This window comes from Crinia signifera, chromosome 8, assembly GCF_055691185.1.
Source record: "Crinia signifera chromosome 8, ASM5569118v1, whole genome shotgun sequence".
NCBI classification, from domain to species: domain Eukaryota; kingdom Metazoa; phylum Chordata; class Amphibia; order Anura; family Myobatrachidae; genus Crinia; species Crinia signifera.
The window spans coordinates 50,315,465-50,331,099 of NC_139224.1; the positions used below are offsets into that span (position 1 = coordinate 50,315,465).

Here is a 15,635-nt window from a genome sequence, read left to right on the forward strand (position 1 = left end):
CAAAATCACACTGGTTTTGCGGTGTAAATGATTGCCGCTTTAAAAAAATTGGAGATTTCTTACAAAATCTCTCACTTTCTGAATCTCATCCTATTAAATCCCACCCCACGTGTCATCACAAAAGGAGTTATGACTGAATATTGGACACTAATCTATTTACAGTTTCTTATATAGCGCAGCAGATTCCGTTGCGCTATACAATTGTAAACAGAGATAAAACAAACTGGGTAACAACAGACAGACTGACTATAGGGCCAGATGTATCAAGCTTCAAAAGTGATAAAATGGAGAGTGATAAACAACCAGCTAATCAGCTCGTACCCTGTCATTTTTCAAACCCAGCTTGTAACATGGCAGGTAGGAGCTGATTGGCTGGCTGTTTATCACTCTCCATTTTATCACTTTTTGAAGCTTGATACATCTGCCCTTATGTATGCAACCATTAAAATTCAGAGCCGCAGGGTGTTTTGGTCTTTCGGAAACCCTTAACTAACTTACATTCATTTTATCTATATAGTTTTCAGTTATATTTGAATGTATTTTCCAAGGTTTTTTCGATGGTATTCTGGGCATACAGCCAACAGTCCTTGTAACTGGCCGCCACCAGATGTCAATCTGGGGGAACATTTTCTATCCATATTTCCAAACATTGGGGGTTATTCTAGTCCATTCTTTCTGACAAAATCCTTCTTAGATGGACAAAACCATGTGCACTGCGGGTGGGGCAGATGTAACTTGTGCAGAGAGAATTAGATTTGGGTGGGGTTTTTCTTCAAAGTGAGATCTATATTGAAGTGTAAAATCATGCAGTCAGTATTTTCCCTGCACAGAAACAAAATAACTCACCCACATCTAATTCTCTCTGCACATGTTACATCTGCCCCCCTGCAGTGCACATGGTTTTGTCCATCTAAGAAGGATTTTGTCAGAAAGAATGAACTAGAATAAACCCCATTGTATGTAGTTTCATATACGTGTGTAACATTTTCTCTGTCAATCCAATATCTGAGCAAAAGATTTCTTAAAGCAAAAGTAACATATTCATGGTAGGGGATAATTAATCAATACCTATATTTGCTAGCTACCCTCACAATCTCTTACATAGATTCTGGCGAGATTTCATGTGAGTTTACTCCAACAATGGTCTTGCATTAAGATGACCCAAAATCGATCCGTTTGTAGGGCGAGAGCGATGTCGCCATTGCCCGTCTCCATGTTTCCTGCATGCAGTATACTCACCACAGAACACTGGCCCGGCCAGATTGCTCAGCACACATTGCTGACACATTGTAAGTGCATCTAGCATTGCTAGATCTCACCGGCTCACATCACTCCGTGTGTAGGCCCCATAAGACTATTGTGCGCAGATATGTGAAGCGCCTTGGCTGTGTTTCTCTCATGCACAGTTTCTCCCATCCGTGGCATGGACAAGTGTAACTCCGGTTTTATTAAGTTAATGTTAGATTTTTAAACATCTTCTGTGAATTGATAGTGCTTTGGTGATTTTCACTTATCAAAATTATTTTCTAATATATTGTTTACTGATCTTCATGATGAAGCTCTTTGGACAATAGTGTTGTGGTAGGATGCAATGCAGGCAGGGCAGAGGGGTGCGTTGCAGTGCATATGTGCACTAAAAGGGGACGTAGAAAGTTGGAGGGGGTGTACCACACCAGCATCACTTTTGGTGGCGGTCCGGCACCAACTACGTCCCTAAAGGTGATGGGCACCAGCTATCGATGTCACTGATGGGGGCATTTCCGGCACCTACACTATTCTTCATTAAATGTGAGTATGCACATGGCATCTATTTACACTGCTGATGCAGCATGCAGGCTGTTTTGGCAATGCGCTGCTACAGGGGCAGGAGTGAACACTAGAGCTCCATACACACGGAGCAATGTATTGCTGAGCAACATTTTCATCAGACACCAGAGGTGGTCGCTGATAAAAAAAAACCAAACAGCTGATCACTGGAGCATTCTCCTTCGACCAGCGACCACCCCAGGGTTGGTCGCGGGAGCGCACTCCCGGCGACAGTCTCCCTGTACACACGGGGATATGGTTGCCCTTTGTGTACGGGGCTTAGGGCAAGCAGCAACCGATACTGGGCGGCCGATATTGTTTACTGTATCGGCAACAGTGCTAGTTGTCTAGTGTATACAGTGCTTAACTTTCCAATATAGGGCTGTTCTAGCAAAATATTTACCTCCTGGCTTTATAAGTCCCATTACGAATGCGGAATGAAGAGTGATCCTTTGGAGGCTTTTGCAAAGAATAGCCCATTAACTTCCATAGCCAATCCTATAGGGCTTGCTAGTCTGCAGCAGATATCTGTAATATATATGACCTGCAGTAAGCCCCCAATATGGCAGTTTTCAGTTGCTTTACCACATCCTAGAAACAGTTTATTAATGGCTGCACAGGAACAGTCGCTGCCCTGAACAGGACCTCCACATGTCCACATTCAGGTCTGGTTTCCTACTGATATTATGTTCCCTGCAGAAACCACAGAAACCTGTTTGGGAAGTTAAAACAATAAGTACACACATGAAATATTTCCAAGGTAAACACTGTTGTTATTTAAATATCACATAAACCACATAGCAGACCATTCCAAACCCATTGTAATGTTTGTAAACACAGACTTGGGGGGGAGGGGGGTGGCAGGGGCAAATTTGGTCGACACAAACATTAGGTCGATATGGTCTAGGTCGACAGTCAAAAGGTCAAAATGGTTTTTTTCACTGTTTCTTGAGCCGACATGTGCCGACAGGTGGTATTTCATGCCCTACCATCCACTAGGGCGTGGTGGGAGAATAAAATAGTGCACAAGACACTGTGCCCGAAACATGGCGAGCCCAGCGAGGCATGCAAGGGGACGCGTAGCACTTAGAACGGTGTTCATGTCGACTGCGTTGACATTCAGGTCAGAAAACCGTGAAAAACCCCATGTCGACCTAATGCTTGTGTTGACCTAACCACCTGTTGACCTTGTGCCATGTTGAACTATACATCTGCTGACCTTCTAGTATGTCGACCTAATGACTGTCGACCATCTTTAGGTCGACCCAATGATCCCATTCCGTGCTTGCACGTATTTTCACATGTGCAGACCTCCGCACCGAACGGCTTTGGCGAGTTAACTCACCAGGATGTTCATTGGTGGGAGGGAGGGACGGGGACGCTCTATGGGAACACCCAGCGTTTTATGGTCTTTCCCATGAAACCACTGGGCATTCCCATGGAAGCGCAGGCAAGCCCCGACATCACAGGACGTCAGTGCCCGCCCCATCTTCGGAGGACACCAAAGGAAATAAGTCAGTTGAAACTGACTTATTTCGGAAGGCAGGAGAAATCATTTCCTAGCCGGCGACCATTAAATAGCGAACACATCCCCTTGCATGGTACCGAGCGTTTCAGCGCTCGTAACCGCTGATTTTCACACTGAGCCAAGCAGAATTAGGCCCTTGTTGTGTTACTGTTACTGCTTGTTCTCAGGTGCTGTGGAATATGTTACTGTTTGTGTTACTGCTTGTTCCCAGGTGTTGTGGAATATCTTGTGACTATACAGATGTGTCGTCATATGCGAGTGGTGGATGTGTGTGTACGCTCACACCCATGATCCAGTTGTCACTGCTTTAGAAAGCTGTGGGTTTGGGCGCACGCAGGCTGGTGGTTCATAAAATGTCCACGATGCGTACGCCGGTGCATACGATCAATCGTATTTGAAGTTACATCTGTATAATTAAATAAATTAACCTGTGTCCACCTTTCAGATGTATTTTGATTCCTATCCCTGATGAAATCCTAAGGACGAAACGTAGTTTTTTTTATACATTCAAAGTATATTGTACTATTCAGTAAGGATCCTTCCTTGAGCTCGCGCTGAGTAAGCTTGTGGCCCTCTTATTTTATTAATGGATGTAAATAATTCTGTTTTAAATAGTACTACGTTTATTTTTTTGGAATTGAGAATAAATGTTTGGTATCTTTTAACACTTTGAGTGGCAACATCTCTGAGATGTGCAAAATATCCGTTAGAAATGCCATTTCTGTGAGATGATGTGCAAAATATCGGTTAAAAATGCTGGCGTCACTCACATTTGTGTTATATAAATTCAAATAAAAAATGTGTAAAAAAAAAAACAAACAAAAAACGTATTTCCTTTATAAGGTAAACATTTCAGGTCATTATGATGAATTAAAATGTTTGCTTGGCAATTTTTACACCAATTTTGACAAATTCACTTGGCACTCCAAAGGGTTAATAATAATGGCTTTTTTGGGGGTGTTTTTTTTACTAGCACAAGTTTATATAAAATCTCTTGCTCGCAATCCTGTTATCCAGAATCTATATAATAAGTTGAAGAGTCTGTGTGCGTGTGTGTGTGTGTGCGTGTCCGACGCATTGCGGACACACCGTGGCACTCAGAGACACCAAATTCAGCAACAAGATACCTCTGGACCCGATGGTGTGCACCTCGAAGCCGTTTTTGGGAAATTTCACTTAGAAATTTAAAAAACACCAAGTTGTAATTTTCCTTCATTGATGATCTGGGAAACCGTTTGCGAAGGAACAACTCCACACCTGATTTCATTGCTGTCATTGAGTATGAATGACACTTTCTAACATTATGGTGAAGGCTTTAAACAATTAGGAAATAATTGAGGATATACATAGACCACACAACACACACACACATACACATTGTACATGCACACACACACACTACACCACATACGCACACATAGCACACAACACACACATTTATACGTAGAACACCTCACACACTTACACATTGGACAGATACACACACACACAACACACCACATGCAGTACAATACAAATCCATACACACTACAACACACACCTAAAAACAGTACAACAAACACACAGAACACACACACTTAAACATTGCCAGGATACGCAAAGCACACTACACACACATATATACGTAGCACACATCACAAACTGCTGATACACACAACACAACACTCACAGTACAACACACACCCACATTCACTACAACACACACCCAAAAACAGTACAATACACAAAACACACACTTAAACATTGCACAGATACACACAATACACCACACACACACAGATTTATACATAGCACACCTTACGCACTTACACATAGGGCAGATACACACAACACACACACATAACATACCTCTAACAGCACAACACACACCCACATTCACCACACACACACCCAAAAAACAGTACGACACACACAAAACACACACTTAAACATTGCACAGATACACAAAGACACAACACACACATACTGTATATACGTAGCACACCTCACACACTTACGCATTGGACAGATACATACAATACAACACACACAACCACATACACTACAACACACAGACAAAAACAGTACAACACACACAAACACATAAAAAATAATTTGCCGTTTATTTAACCGTCTGTACCGGCAAATAAAAACTGTACCTAATGTACCGTTTCTACTTTGTTCCCCATATCCGTCTCTCCAGTCCTCCAGCCTGTCACTGCGCTCCCCGGCCAGTTGCACTGAGAAATCTTTGTCCTGGCCAATGTACCCATTGATCAATACAAAGTGGGTACACTGCACTCACCCTTTTAGTCAGTTGGATATCAGGCACTGCTCTGCCTTAAGGGTTTCCCAGACTCTTTTGGTTCATAGATAATGTTTGGTCGATGGGCATAAGCGCTGCATGCATTTGTTTGAATGTTATGAGTGTTAGAAGTTGAAGAATAAGACTGAGATGAAGATTTGTCACGTTATAGTGTACAATTTACTCAATAAATCGTCAAAAAAATATGTGGACATAGAAGTACAGTACAATCAAGAAATGAAAGTAGGATTAAAAAATAAATTCTGATACAAACTGATAATTGTTTGGATGGCGGTGGGTTGCGAAACAAATCTATAGGTGGAGGGGGTATGGATATTGTGGGCATAATTGGTGTTTGGTACACCTACAGGGGGCCCTCAATTGATGGGATTTTCACTACAGTGTCACGGTCACAGTGTCACCATAGGGGGATTCCCAATTGGGGTCCAGGTGGTCTTTTAGGGACCCTTTACAATCCTGTAGGTCTCTTCTCCTTGAGCTTACAGTCTCCCTTAATGATAGTCAATCACTGAGGGAGACCGTAGGCTCCAGGAGAAGAGACCAACGGGATTGTAAAGGGGTCCCTAAAAGACCACCTGAACCCCAATTGGAAATCCCCCTACGGTGACACTGTAGTGAGAATTTCTCATCAACTGGGGATGATGAGAACAAACACCAATTATGCCCACAATATCCATACCCCCACCTATAGATTTGTTTCACAACCCAACCCATCCAAACAATTATCAGTTTGAATCAGAACTTATTTTTTAATCCTACTTTCATTTCTTGATTGTACTTCTATGTACACTTACATTTTTTTCACGATTTATTGAGTAAATTGTACACTTTGTAACATGGCAATTCTTTTTCTCAGTCTTATTCTTCAACTTCTTAAACTCCAAACCTTATCAATGCATCCATTGATGATTGTGATGGCTGGATCAGTGGATTGGCCCGGCGGGTGTAGGGAAGAATTTGGCCCATTGCACCCATTCCCAGTGGTGCATTACAGTGGTGCGGATAGTGTGCGTCGCGTCATGACATCATGTGGCCAGGCCCACGGACCTGCCCCACTGTTTGGTAGAGATGCTCGGTGCATGTGCTTTACAGATCCCCAGACCTCAGAGACTGCTGCAGGCAGGTTCGGTGAGGGGAGTGGCAGTGGCAGGGAGCAGTGAATTTTTAATTAATTATGGAGCGGTAAGTAATGCCCACCCCGGACCCCATGCACTCAGCGCCTGTAATTACACACCCTAGAAACTGTACCATTGAAAGTATAGAAATTGAGGTGTGGACATGTCCCTTTCTGATTTTGTACCGATTTCTGACCCTCGGATGTTGGAGGATATGTCATACAGTAGGTGCTAAATCTCATGAGTGGATGTGTAATTCATCAACACATACAAGTTTTCAACTCAGGAGCGTTGTGTTTCAAACAACAACACCACACCTGATTTCATTGCCATCATTGAGTATCAATGCAAGCACATTCTAACATTATGGTGGAATCTATAACAAATTACAATCTTAGGTCTTTGGCACAGCATACTGTAAGATGACATTTTTCAGCAATTTTGGAAATAAAGAAACCCCAAGGTTTTCCCGGGCAACGCCGGGCGGGTCAGCTAGTGTTCCAATAAAGAGGAGGAAAGTTTTACTTTGTAATATACATAGATGTGATTACTACTATTTTCTCCTTATGTTCCTTATGATGAGATCTGTTCAGTTATTTATAACATAATGTGACAACAGGGGTAGTATAAGAAAAGGCCATTTCTAGTCAGAGTGCGCAATCTGAGGTAAACCTCTCACCTAGAAAGGCCAATTCCCAGGGACTCTGGACATTCTCCTGCCTATATATCATTATGTTACAGTTACTGTCTAGGACAGGGATAGGGAACCTTAGGCCCTTCAGCTGTTGTTGAACTACACAGCCAGCATGCCCTGCTAAATTTTTGCTATTTGACCATGCCAAAACTGTTGCAGGGCATGCTGGGATGTGTGGTTCAACAACAGCTGGAGGACCGAAGGTTCCCCATCCCTGGTCTAGGTAAAACACCTTCTAATATCATTAGTTTTCTGTGTTTCAGTGCTGGCTGATGACTGTGCACCGTATGTGGACTCAAACTATCAGCTCCATCAGGCTCAGACCTGTATACTGTCCTTCTGCTCCGGAACCTGCACAAATCGGTACTGTAGTATGTTGCCTGGATTGGCACTGGATCAGACCCAGTTCATGTGCATTCTGAACAAGTAAGTTACATTAGGGAACCTCCTCTCCTATAAAGTGGCACATTGTATTTATTAGCAGGTTCTTATATGGCGCAGCAAATTCCGTCACAAGGTAATACAACTGGGTAGTTTTGTAAGTAAGGAGAGAATTAAGACCCGTTCAGGTCCAAATTTGGCCCCTGGGGTTTGCACATGCACCCACCCTCGGACACGGGACCAAATTTGGGCCCGAACGAACGTTTCTGAACCGGCTCCTTAGTTACAAAACTACCCAGGTTTATTACTGTTACGCCCAACATTTTATGCATTTTATGCTGGGCTGACGTCACATTATGTCAGCACCCGCCCTAAATACGTCCATTTACGTCGGTAATATAAGTTAGTTCAGACTGACTTTTATCATCGAAGGGGGGAAAAATCATTTGATCAGTGACCAACAAATAATTTCTCTGCCCTTTGTCCACATGCCAGGTGGATGTGTTTGGCAGGTGGCGCTTACCTGTTTGCTAGGCTGCAGGTAAGTGGCCCTAAATAATGGAAGGGCCCAACTGCAAATCAATGTTATTGCCAATAGCATGCAATGAAAGTGTCATATTAAAGGATCACATAAAATGGTGTAAAAAAGTATTATTAGCAGATTATGGAATAATTGACACTTATTATGCCATCGGGTATGGAACAATTAGTAGAGAGAGTGCGATTCGCTATGCAGGTGGTTAAACCCTCTGCATCATCAGCAAATGAGATTGTCATATAGCTGGGTAGTTTTTGTCCCTCCTTCACCATAATAATGGGCAAAGCATGATGACCTATCTCCACCACTGAGCATTGGTAGCAGTTTTAGAGGGTGTCCTATTAGGCGCAATAAATTACAAAGGATTCCCGGTGGGATTTCCAATTGGCCCTAACAAGCTGGCCCTAAAGCAGAACCCCCGATAAATAGTTACATCAGCCCCATGGGTCGAGGAACTTATCTCAGATCCCATGTGCTTTTGCCCAACAAACTGGTTATTTACTGCATGGGTTAAAATGGCTATAATTGGACAGCCTTATAATACCATCAGGTTAAAATCGCCTGTTTATTTCCATGCGGTAAATTACAATATGATAATGCCCTTAGTATTACCCGCAACAACCATATTATAATGCATTATTACCACCTGTGATATATGCTAGACGTTAGTTATTTGGTAAATTGTTTAAATGATCTCAAGGATTTCTTCCTACACAACACTTTCAAGCAAATGTTATTTGTAGCAGATGCAAAAGTATGACAATAAGGTGGTAAAGTTCTATAATAATAATAATAATGTGTTTCTTCAACAGCCTTTATTTTGCCATTGGAGGTGGTATTGTAGTCTTCTTATTAGTGGTAATTGGAATCATTGTTTGTTGCTGCAAATCACTCTGTCTATGCTGCCGACTCTGCTCATCACCACGTAAGTAACTGAACCCCATCCAGTCTGCATAGACTAATCAGTAAATGCTTTTTATATATATAATTATTATTATTATTATTTTTTTTAATTGAATTCAATTAACTGCAGTAATTTACCACTGACTAATTGATCCTCTGGGACTATTCAATTTGCCCAGAATGCAGCCAGAGACTGCATTCTTTTTGGTTCTGCTCAGACCCACAAAGAAATCCCAGATATATAGGGGGGTATTCCATCCCCGACACTATGTCGGACAGGTGAAATAGAGGCAACACCTATTCAGTGCTGTCTTTCCAGACAGCCTTGAAGCGGCAGCTCGTCAGAGCGGACCCAACTTTAAAAGCAGTGGGCCCGTTTTGCCAAAAACGGCCGTGGATTGTCGATATCCGGCCATGATCTCAACAATCCACGGCCGTTTTCGCAGCCACGCCCCCTTTTAGCTGATCAGCAGGCAGGACATTGAATCCCGCCTTTGCAATCAACTCTGAATCAGGCCCTGTAAGCATCACGTAGCAAATAAGACGCATTTGTAATGGAAAAAGTTGCATGAAAATATGCCCAACTCTACTGCATCACACTGTGCTCATGTGTTATATGTAGCGCGATTTTGTAGCGCACATATGATAGATGTATGTAGACACTTCTGTATATAGGCTATTGCTAAAGCAAATGTATTTTTTAAATGCTGCCTATATAGATATAACACTATTTAAAACAATATAATATGATCAGTATTCTGTGTGTATAATACAGTGCTGTTCACTGTAAAGGGGCATACACACGGGGCGATTTCAGCCCCATTTCTAATCGATCGGATTAGATCGCTTAGAAAAGTATCACAGAACGCTCCGTGTGTATACCCTGCAGCAATCTCACTGCGCAGTCCTGCACGTTGCTATCGTCCCCAGATCGCGGGGCCTTGCCTATTATAAAAATAGGCAAAGCCCCACTCAGTACGAACGCTGTCCCTCTATGTGCTGAGCATTACTGCTGCAGCACATCGCTCAACACAAAAGCCAGGTCGCTCCGTGTGTACGGGGCTTTAGAGAGATCTTTATCACAGGCATGATGCACATCTTATAATAACTTACCCACATTATGGGCCAAATGTAACTGGGTGTGAGAAAGTGACAGATTTGAGGAGAGTTTTTTTTTTTTTTAAAGCAGCAATCATTTACAGTGAAAAAAAAACCTGGTTGATTTCGCCATGTAAATGATTGATTGTCTCTTTTAAAAAAAAAAAATGGGAAAACTCCCAAAATCTTTCACTTTCTGATTCTTGCACCCTATTACATTTAACCCCCAATATGTGAAGCCCTCCTGCTCTGTTCCAGGGATGTCTCAGAACTTAATAGCTGAGTACTTCTCACATAACATTTCAATTGGCAAACCCCCCCAGTTTTGCTGCACAAAGGAGCACAGGCGCCGTCATGGCGCCGACGCGGCATAAGGGGAGGGGCAGGCCGCGCGGCCGGCGACCCGGCACAACAGGGGGGGTCGGGCTGGTGTCCCCGTCCTCCTTTTCACACCTGGGGGACCAAGGGCAGCCAGTAGGGCACCTGGGGGGATGGAGCGGCCGGGAGGGGGTTAAAAGACTGAGCAGGGGAGGAGGGACGCTGTGTGCTCCCAGGGTAGGCACCTTGCTGGCAGGCATCTCGTTTTTTGACAAGCTCAATGGCAGGGCCGACGATACGAAGTCATTCGCAGTGCGCACAATCGTGAGGGGCTGGGCCAGGATGGAGGCAAAAAGGGCAGAAGCAAGGCAACCCATCACAATAGAAAGGTTGTGGATTTTGCTGGACCAATGGTCTGCCAGGGTCAGAGGGAAGCAGCCCTGTTCAGGGCGGCATTCACAATGGCCTTTAGTGGCGCATTCAGAATCAGCGAGTTAGTGGCAGGAACGAGGTCGTCAACGGAGGGCCTGCAGTATTGCAACGTGGCAGTAACGGAGCATGCGGTGCTGTGCAAGATTCACAGGTCAAAGACAGATCAGGAGGGCAAGGGTAAATGGGTCCAGCTTAACCGTCACGCGGACCCTGCAATGTGCCCAGTAGCGGCGGTTAGGGTCTTCATAGGCATGGGCACAGCAAGCAAAGGGAACTTCAGACGGGTCACCGCTAACCAAATACCGGTTCTCAGCTATCCTGAGGAAGGGCGTAGCGGTGAGCGGATCGCCAGCAGGGAGGTTTAGCTCCCTTTCATTTAGGATTGGGGCGGCCACTTCAGCGGCTAGCGAGGGCCGCGCATGTCCCGAGATCAGAGCGCTGGGCAGGTGGAAATCGGATCGTTATAAGATTTATGTCAGGCCAGTCACCAACAACCTGACAGATAATTAACCCCCCCCCCATCCACAATGGATATGGATTGTCGGCCACTCCTACGTTCACTGGGCCGAAGTCAGGGCTGCGGCCAGGCCCTACGGCAGGCAGCTAGGGCTGTCAAGGAGGGAAGGGCAAGTGTTTTGGTTTGGGTGGAGGGGGATGAGGTGGAGCAGACTCGGGGGAGCATTGATGAAGGGGGAGGGGATGGCCGGCACGCCGGACACGATAGTTATTTACCTGGGAGGTAATGACTTGGGGATGCCAGATCCCTGGACCTGGTAAGAACGGTCGACTTAGAGTGTGCGAAAGCCCGATGGCAAGGGGTTAGGGTGCTGTGGTCCAGCATTATCCCCAGGTTGGTATGGCGCGGGGCAAAGAAAGGAGGAACCATTGAAAGGACCGGGAAGTAAGTAAATGTGGCGGTAGCCAAGCGTGTGTTGGAAATGGGGGGGGGGGTTATCCGCCATGCGGATATCAACCAGAATATCAATGGCATGTATAGGGCAGATGGAGTGCATTTGTTGGACATCGGCATTGACTTGTTTAACAACGCACTCCAGGAAGCGCTGGGGGCATGAGAGAAGGGCGTTGTGCAGGGGGGGGGGGGGTCTTTTCGGTACCCGGGCAATACCCAGAAACCTCAGTGGCAGTAAGAGGCGGTGCGCAAGGCAGGCGGAGGAGGGGAACTAGCTGAGGTGGCAGATTCACCCTCGGCGCGGGGCTGCACACCAGGCTCCAGCTTTCGACGGCGGGCCATCGGCTGCGCGCCAAGCGAAAGTGATCTGCAGGGGCTGGCTCCCAGAACGGGAGGGGGCGTTGCCGAGGGCCTACCGCGTAGGTATGTGGCATGCCCCACCGCGAAATCAATGATCGGCATTGATAGGCTCTTGCAGATTGCCCACCACTCTCTGTCCTCACCCTGCAAACGCTGGTCTCAGAGTATGATTTCAAGGGTAGGGATAAGTGGGACGGTTTAGCAGGGGCACAGCAGGCCGCCCTCTCTCCTTTAAGTCATTGGCCAAATTGGGACAGGTGTGAGAGTTGTTCAGTGGGCAGTGTGAATAAAAGGACCTCTAGGGGTGTAATGCTTGCTGCCACAACACACATGGATGTGATCATCCGATAAACCTCAGCATTTAGGACTAGGTGATTATTGTGGCATTTTTAACTATATTCATTTTTAACTAACCAAAATTGGCCATGGAAATGACACTGTATACGAGCTGCTGTAGTCTATTGAATTGTTATAAAATGCTTTGTTAGATATATCTTTTGTTAAAATAAACATTGTATTTCTCTTTAGTTTTACAGTGAATATTTACATTAATTTTTGTTTTTTATGTTTTTTTTTTCTTGCCTTATTTTGTGAAGAGGAGAAAACCTAACAATCATTTTCTCGTCTTACTCCAGCTCAGAGCAGCAACATGTTGGTCACTCATGTCATTCCTTCTCAACCTCTGGTGCAAATCCCATATTCCTCAGTTCCTAGAGGATACCAGCCAATCCCAAACTCCTCTGATAGCCAGCTTGGTAAAGCCTATGTACCCCCACCTTATCCAGGTGAGACCAGTGGTTTATCGAGTTACCCAACTAAATAAGGTGGTAAGTGAGGTTTCTGATTCTATGCAACGCTTTGCACGTCAGCTTGCACGGTAATGGTTATTTCTATTATTTGGCCTAATTTTCGAAGCATTGTTCATTAAAAGCATGTTTGTGTACTTCTTGCTGTGAAAAGTAAGTCCGTACTTTCTTCTCAGATGGCCGAATTGGGGGTGGGCCCTGATGTCATGTGACGTCAGCCACCCACCCTGACCAGGCATCGCCACGCCTACGTTCTCAGGGGAACGCCCAACATTTTTATAAGGATGCTTATAAAATGCTGGGCGTCCCCCCCCCCCCCCCCCCCCCCCCCTGCTTCCGCCCCCTTCCCAGTGTGAACGCCTCGGCGAGTGCAATACTGGCTGAAGGCGTTCCAACAGGGTGTTTGCACATGCCCATATATAACAAACGGCCCCAATAACCTAGGTTTTATTACAATACCTATTTAAGAAGTTAAGTTTACCATTTGTTTAAATTTTTTTTCCATGCTTTTTACATCATTTTGAAAACTAACCATACAGATGTGTCCTCGTGTGTCATTGCTGCAGTGCGCCCTTCTTAGTGCGCCAGCTCCTGTGAGAATCTTATAGCATTGGGTGTCTGAGAATGCATCTTGGTCGCAGTGCCACTAGGACACACAAGGAGACTGTGCTAATTATTTGATCTATGATACCACTTGTTTGTACAGATGTAGCAGGTCTCATCTTTGCAGGATCGCCAGCCTCCACCTCTCGCCAGTAGGGTGTGCAACGGAGCTCCCCGCTGACGTCTGCCGCCTCCCCCACCGCTGTCGACTGTCACCCTCGCCGCCCGACCCACCCCTAACCCTGTCCGTCTCCCTGAAGCAGAGACAGGCAGGATGCCGCCGAGAGACTGGGACGCACGGGCGCGTGTCCTAGTTCAATTAAGTCCCTGTCTGCCAGCACTCGCCAGAGGGGACGTTCTGGCGGGCGCTGAGCAAAGATGACAGGGGCTCCATCTGTATGTGTGAGACGGGTAAATTACTAAAACGGGTGTTCTGTAGAAGTTTGGATGTTGCCCATAACAACCAATCAGATTCTACATCCTAGTTATAACCCTTTCAGACCGAACTCTCAACCTGGGTTATTGCCGGGCCGTTACGTCACCAACCCGGGTCGAGGTGTGATCTGAAAGGGCCACCCCAGGTCGAGCAACTCGGGAGTTCAACCCTGGTCATGACCAGGGTTCAACAAGGCTCTGACCTGTGTCAGGTGCAGTGTGAACAGGTAACCCAGTTCAAGCAAACCGGGTCCCGTTCACAGTATGGACCCCAAGCGCTGCCTCCTACCCCACCCTCTGATGATGTGCCGGGTCGGACCCCGAGCTTTCAGACCACTAATGCCGGGTCTCTTCTGGGATTGATCCATGTCCTAATCCCGGGTGCGACTCGGCATTTGAGGTCTGAAAATGGTATTATATAGCACATCTAAAGGAGATTAGAAAGAATCGGATTGGTTGCTATGTCCAACATCCCATCTTCAATAGAACTCCCATCTAAGTAAATTGACCGAGTCTCTGAATACCCTGCTACAGTTATTGCTATTGCTATTTGGCCATGGTAAAACTGTTGCAGGGTATGCTGGGATGTGTAGTTCAACAACAGCTGGAGGGCCAAAGGTTCCCCATCCCTGCTGTACATGAAGTGCTAAACTGTGGCAGCAGTAGCTTTTTTTTAGCTTTTTTTTAAATCCAGGTTCTGTTCTGCTCTCTATACAGACAAGGCCACACACAATACACAAGTGTCATATATCACATTCACATTCATTGGGTCCTAGTGTGGCAAATACACATATTTGGCAAGAAAAGATGCCCAACTTTAACAGAGTTGTACAGGACTTGGTGGTCACTTTCGCCGAGCATCTCCTGTTACATGGTCTATGGAGACTGGTTTTTGAGGACACACCTTAGAACTAATTGAAGAGGAATAGATAGCTTGGCAATGTTTTATGGGCCTCTCTCCTAGTAACAGTTGGAGCTAATGTGGCAAGTCCTGAGCACCAATACACTATACATCACCTTCAATATAATTGTTATAGTGAAAATGGGGTTTCCACATTTAGGACCTTATTCTGGTTGACTCGCAAGGCTGCAGTCAAAGAGGGATAACTGCCCTCATTCTAGTTTGTTCGCTCCCCTGCGCTTTGCACAGGGAGCAATGTTTGGCGGCTGCACATGCGTATAAACATTTATGCGCATGTGCAGCCGCATTGTGCGAGTGGCGCAGCGCATTGCTTATTCACCAGCCTGTTCACACCTAGCAGTGGGCAGCACCCATGGGAACGCCCAGTGTAATGTGCCAGTAACACAGGTATGGGGGGGTGGAATATGACATCAGCGGATGTCAGCTGCCCGTCTGCTTCCCGTACAGGGACCCACAGATCTAAGACACCAGAGATTTTGCC

The 15,635-nt window shown here is 45.4% G+C and overlaps 1 protein-coding gene across 2 annotated transcripts in view; it reads left to right on the plus strand.

Annotated features, from left to right (window-relative positions):
* Positions 1-15,635, plus strand: part of LOC146026022 (uncharacterized) — a 33,614-nt gene that overhangs the window by 14,655 nt on the left and 3,324 nt on the right. The window contains exons 2-4 of one of the 2 annotated variants that reach the window (XM_083156335.1): positions 7,712-7,874; positions 9,180-9,292; positions 13,024-13,215. In XM_083156335.1, the coding sequence (XP_083012461.1) occupies positions 7,712-7,874; positions 9,180-9,292; positions 13,024-13,211 (464 nt within the window). In that variant the 3' untranslated portion in view covers positions 13,212-13,215. The remainder of the gene's footprint in view (positions 1-7,711; positions 7,875-9,179; positions 9,293-13,023; positions 13,216-15,635) is intronic. The other variant, XM_083156336.1, reaches the window with a different exon arrangement.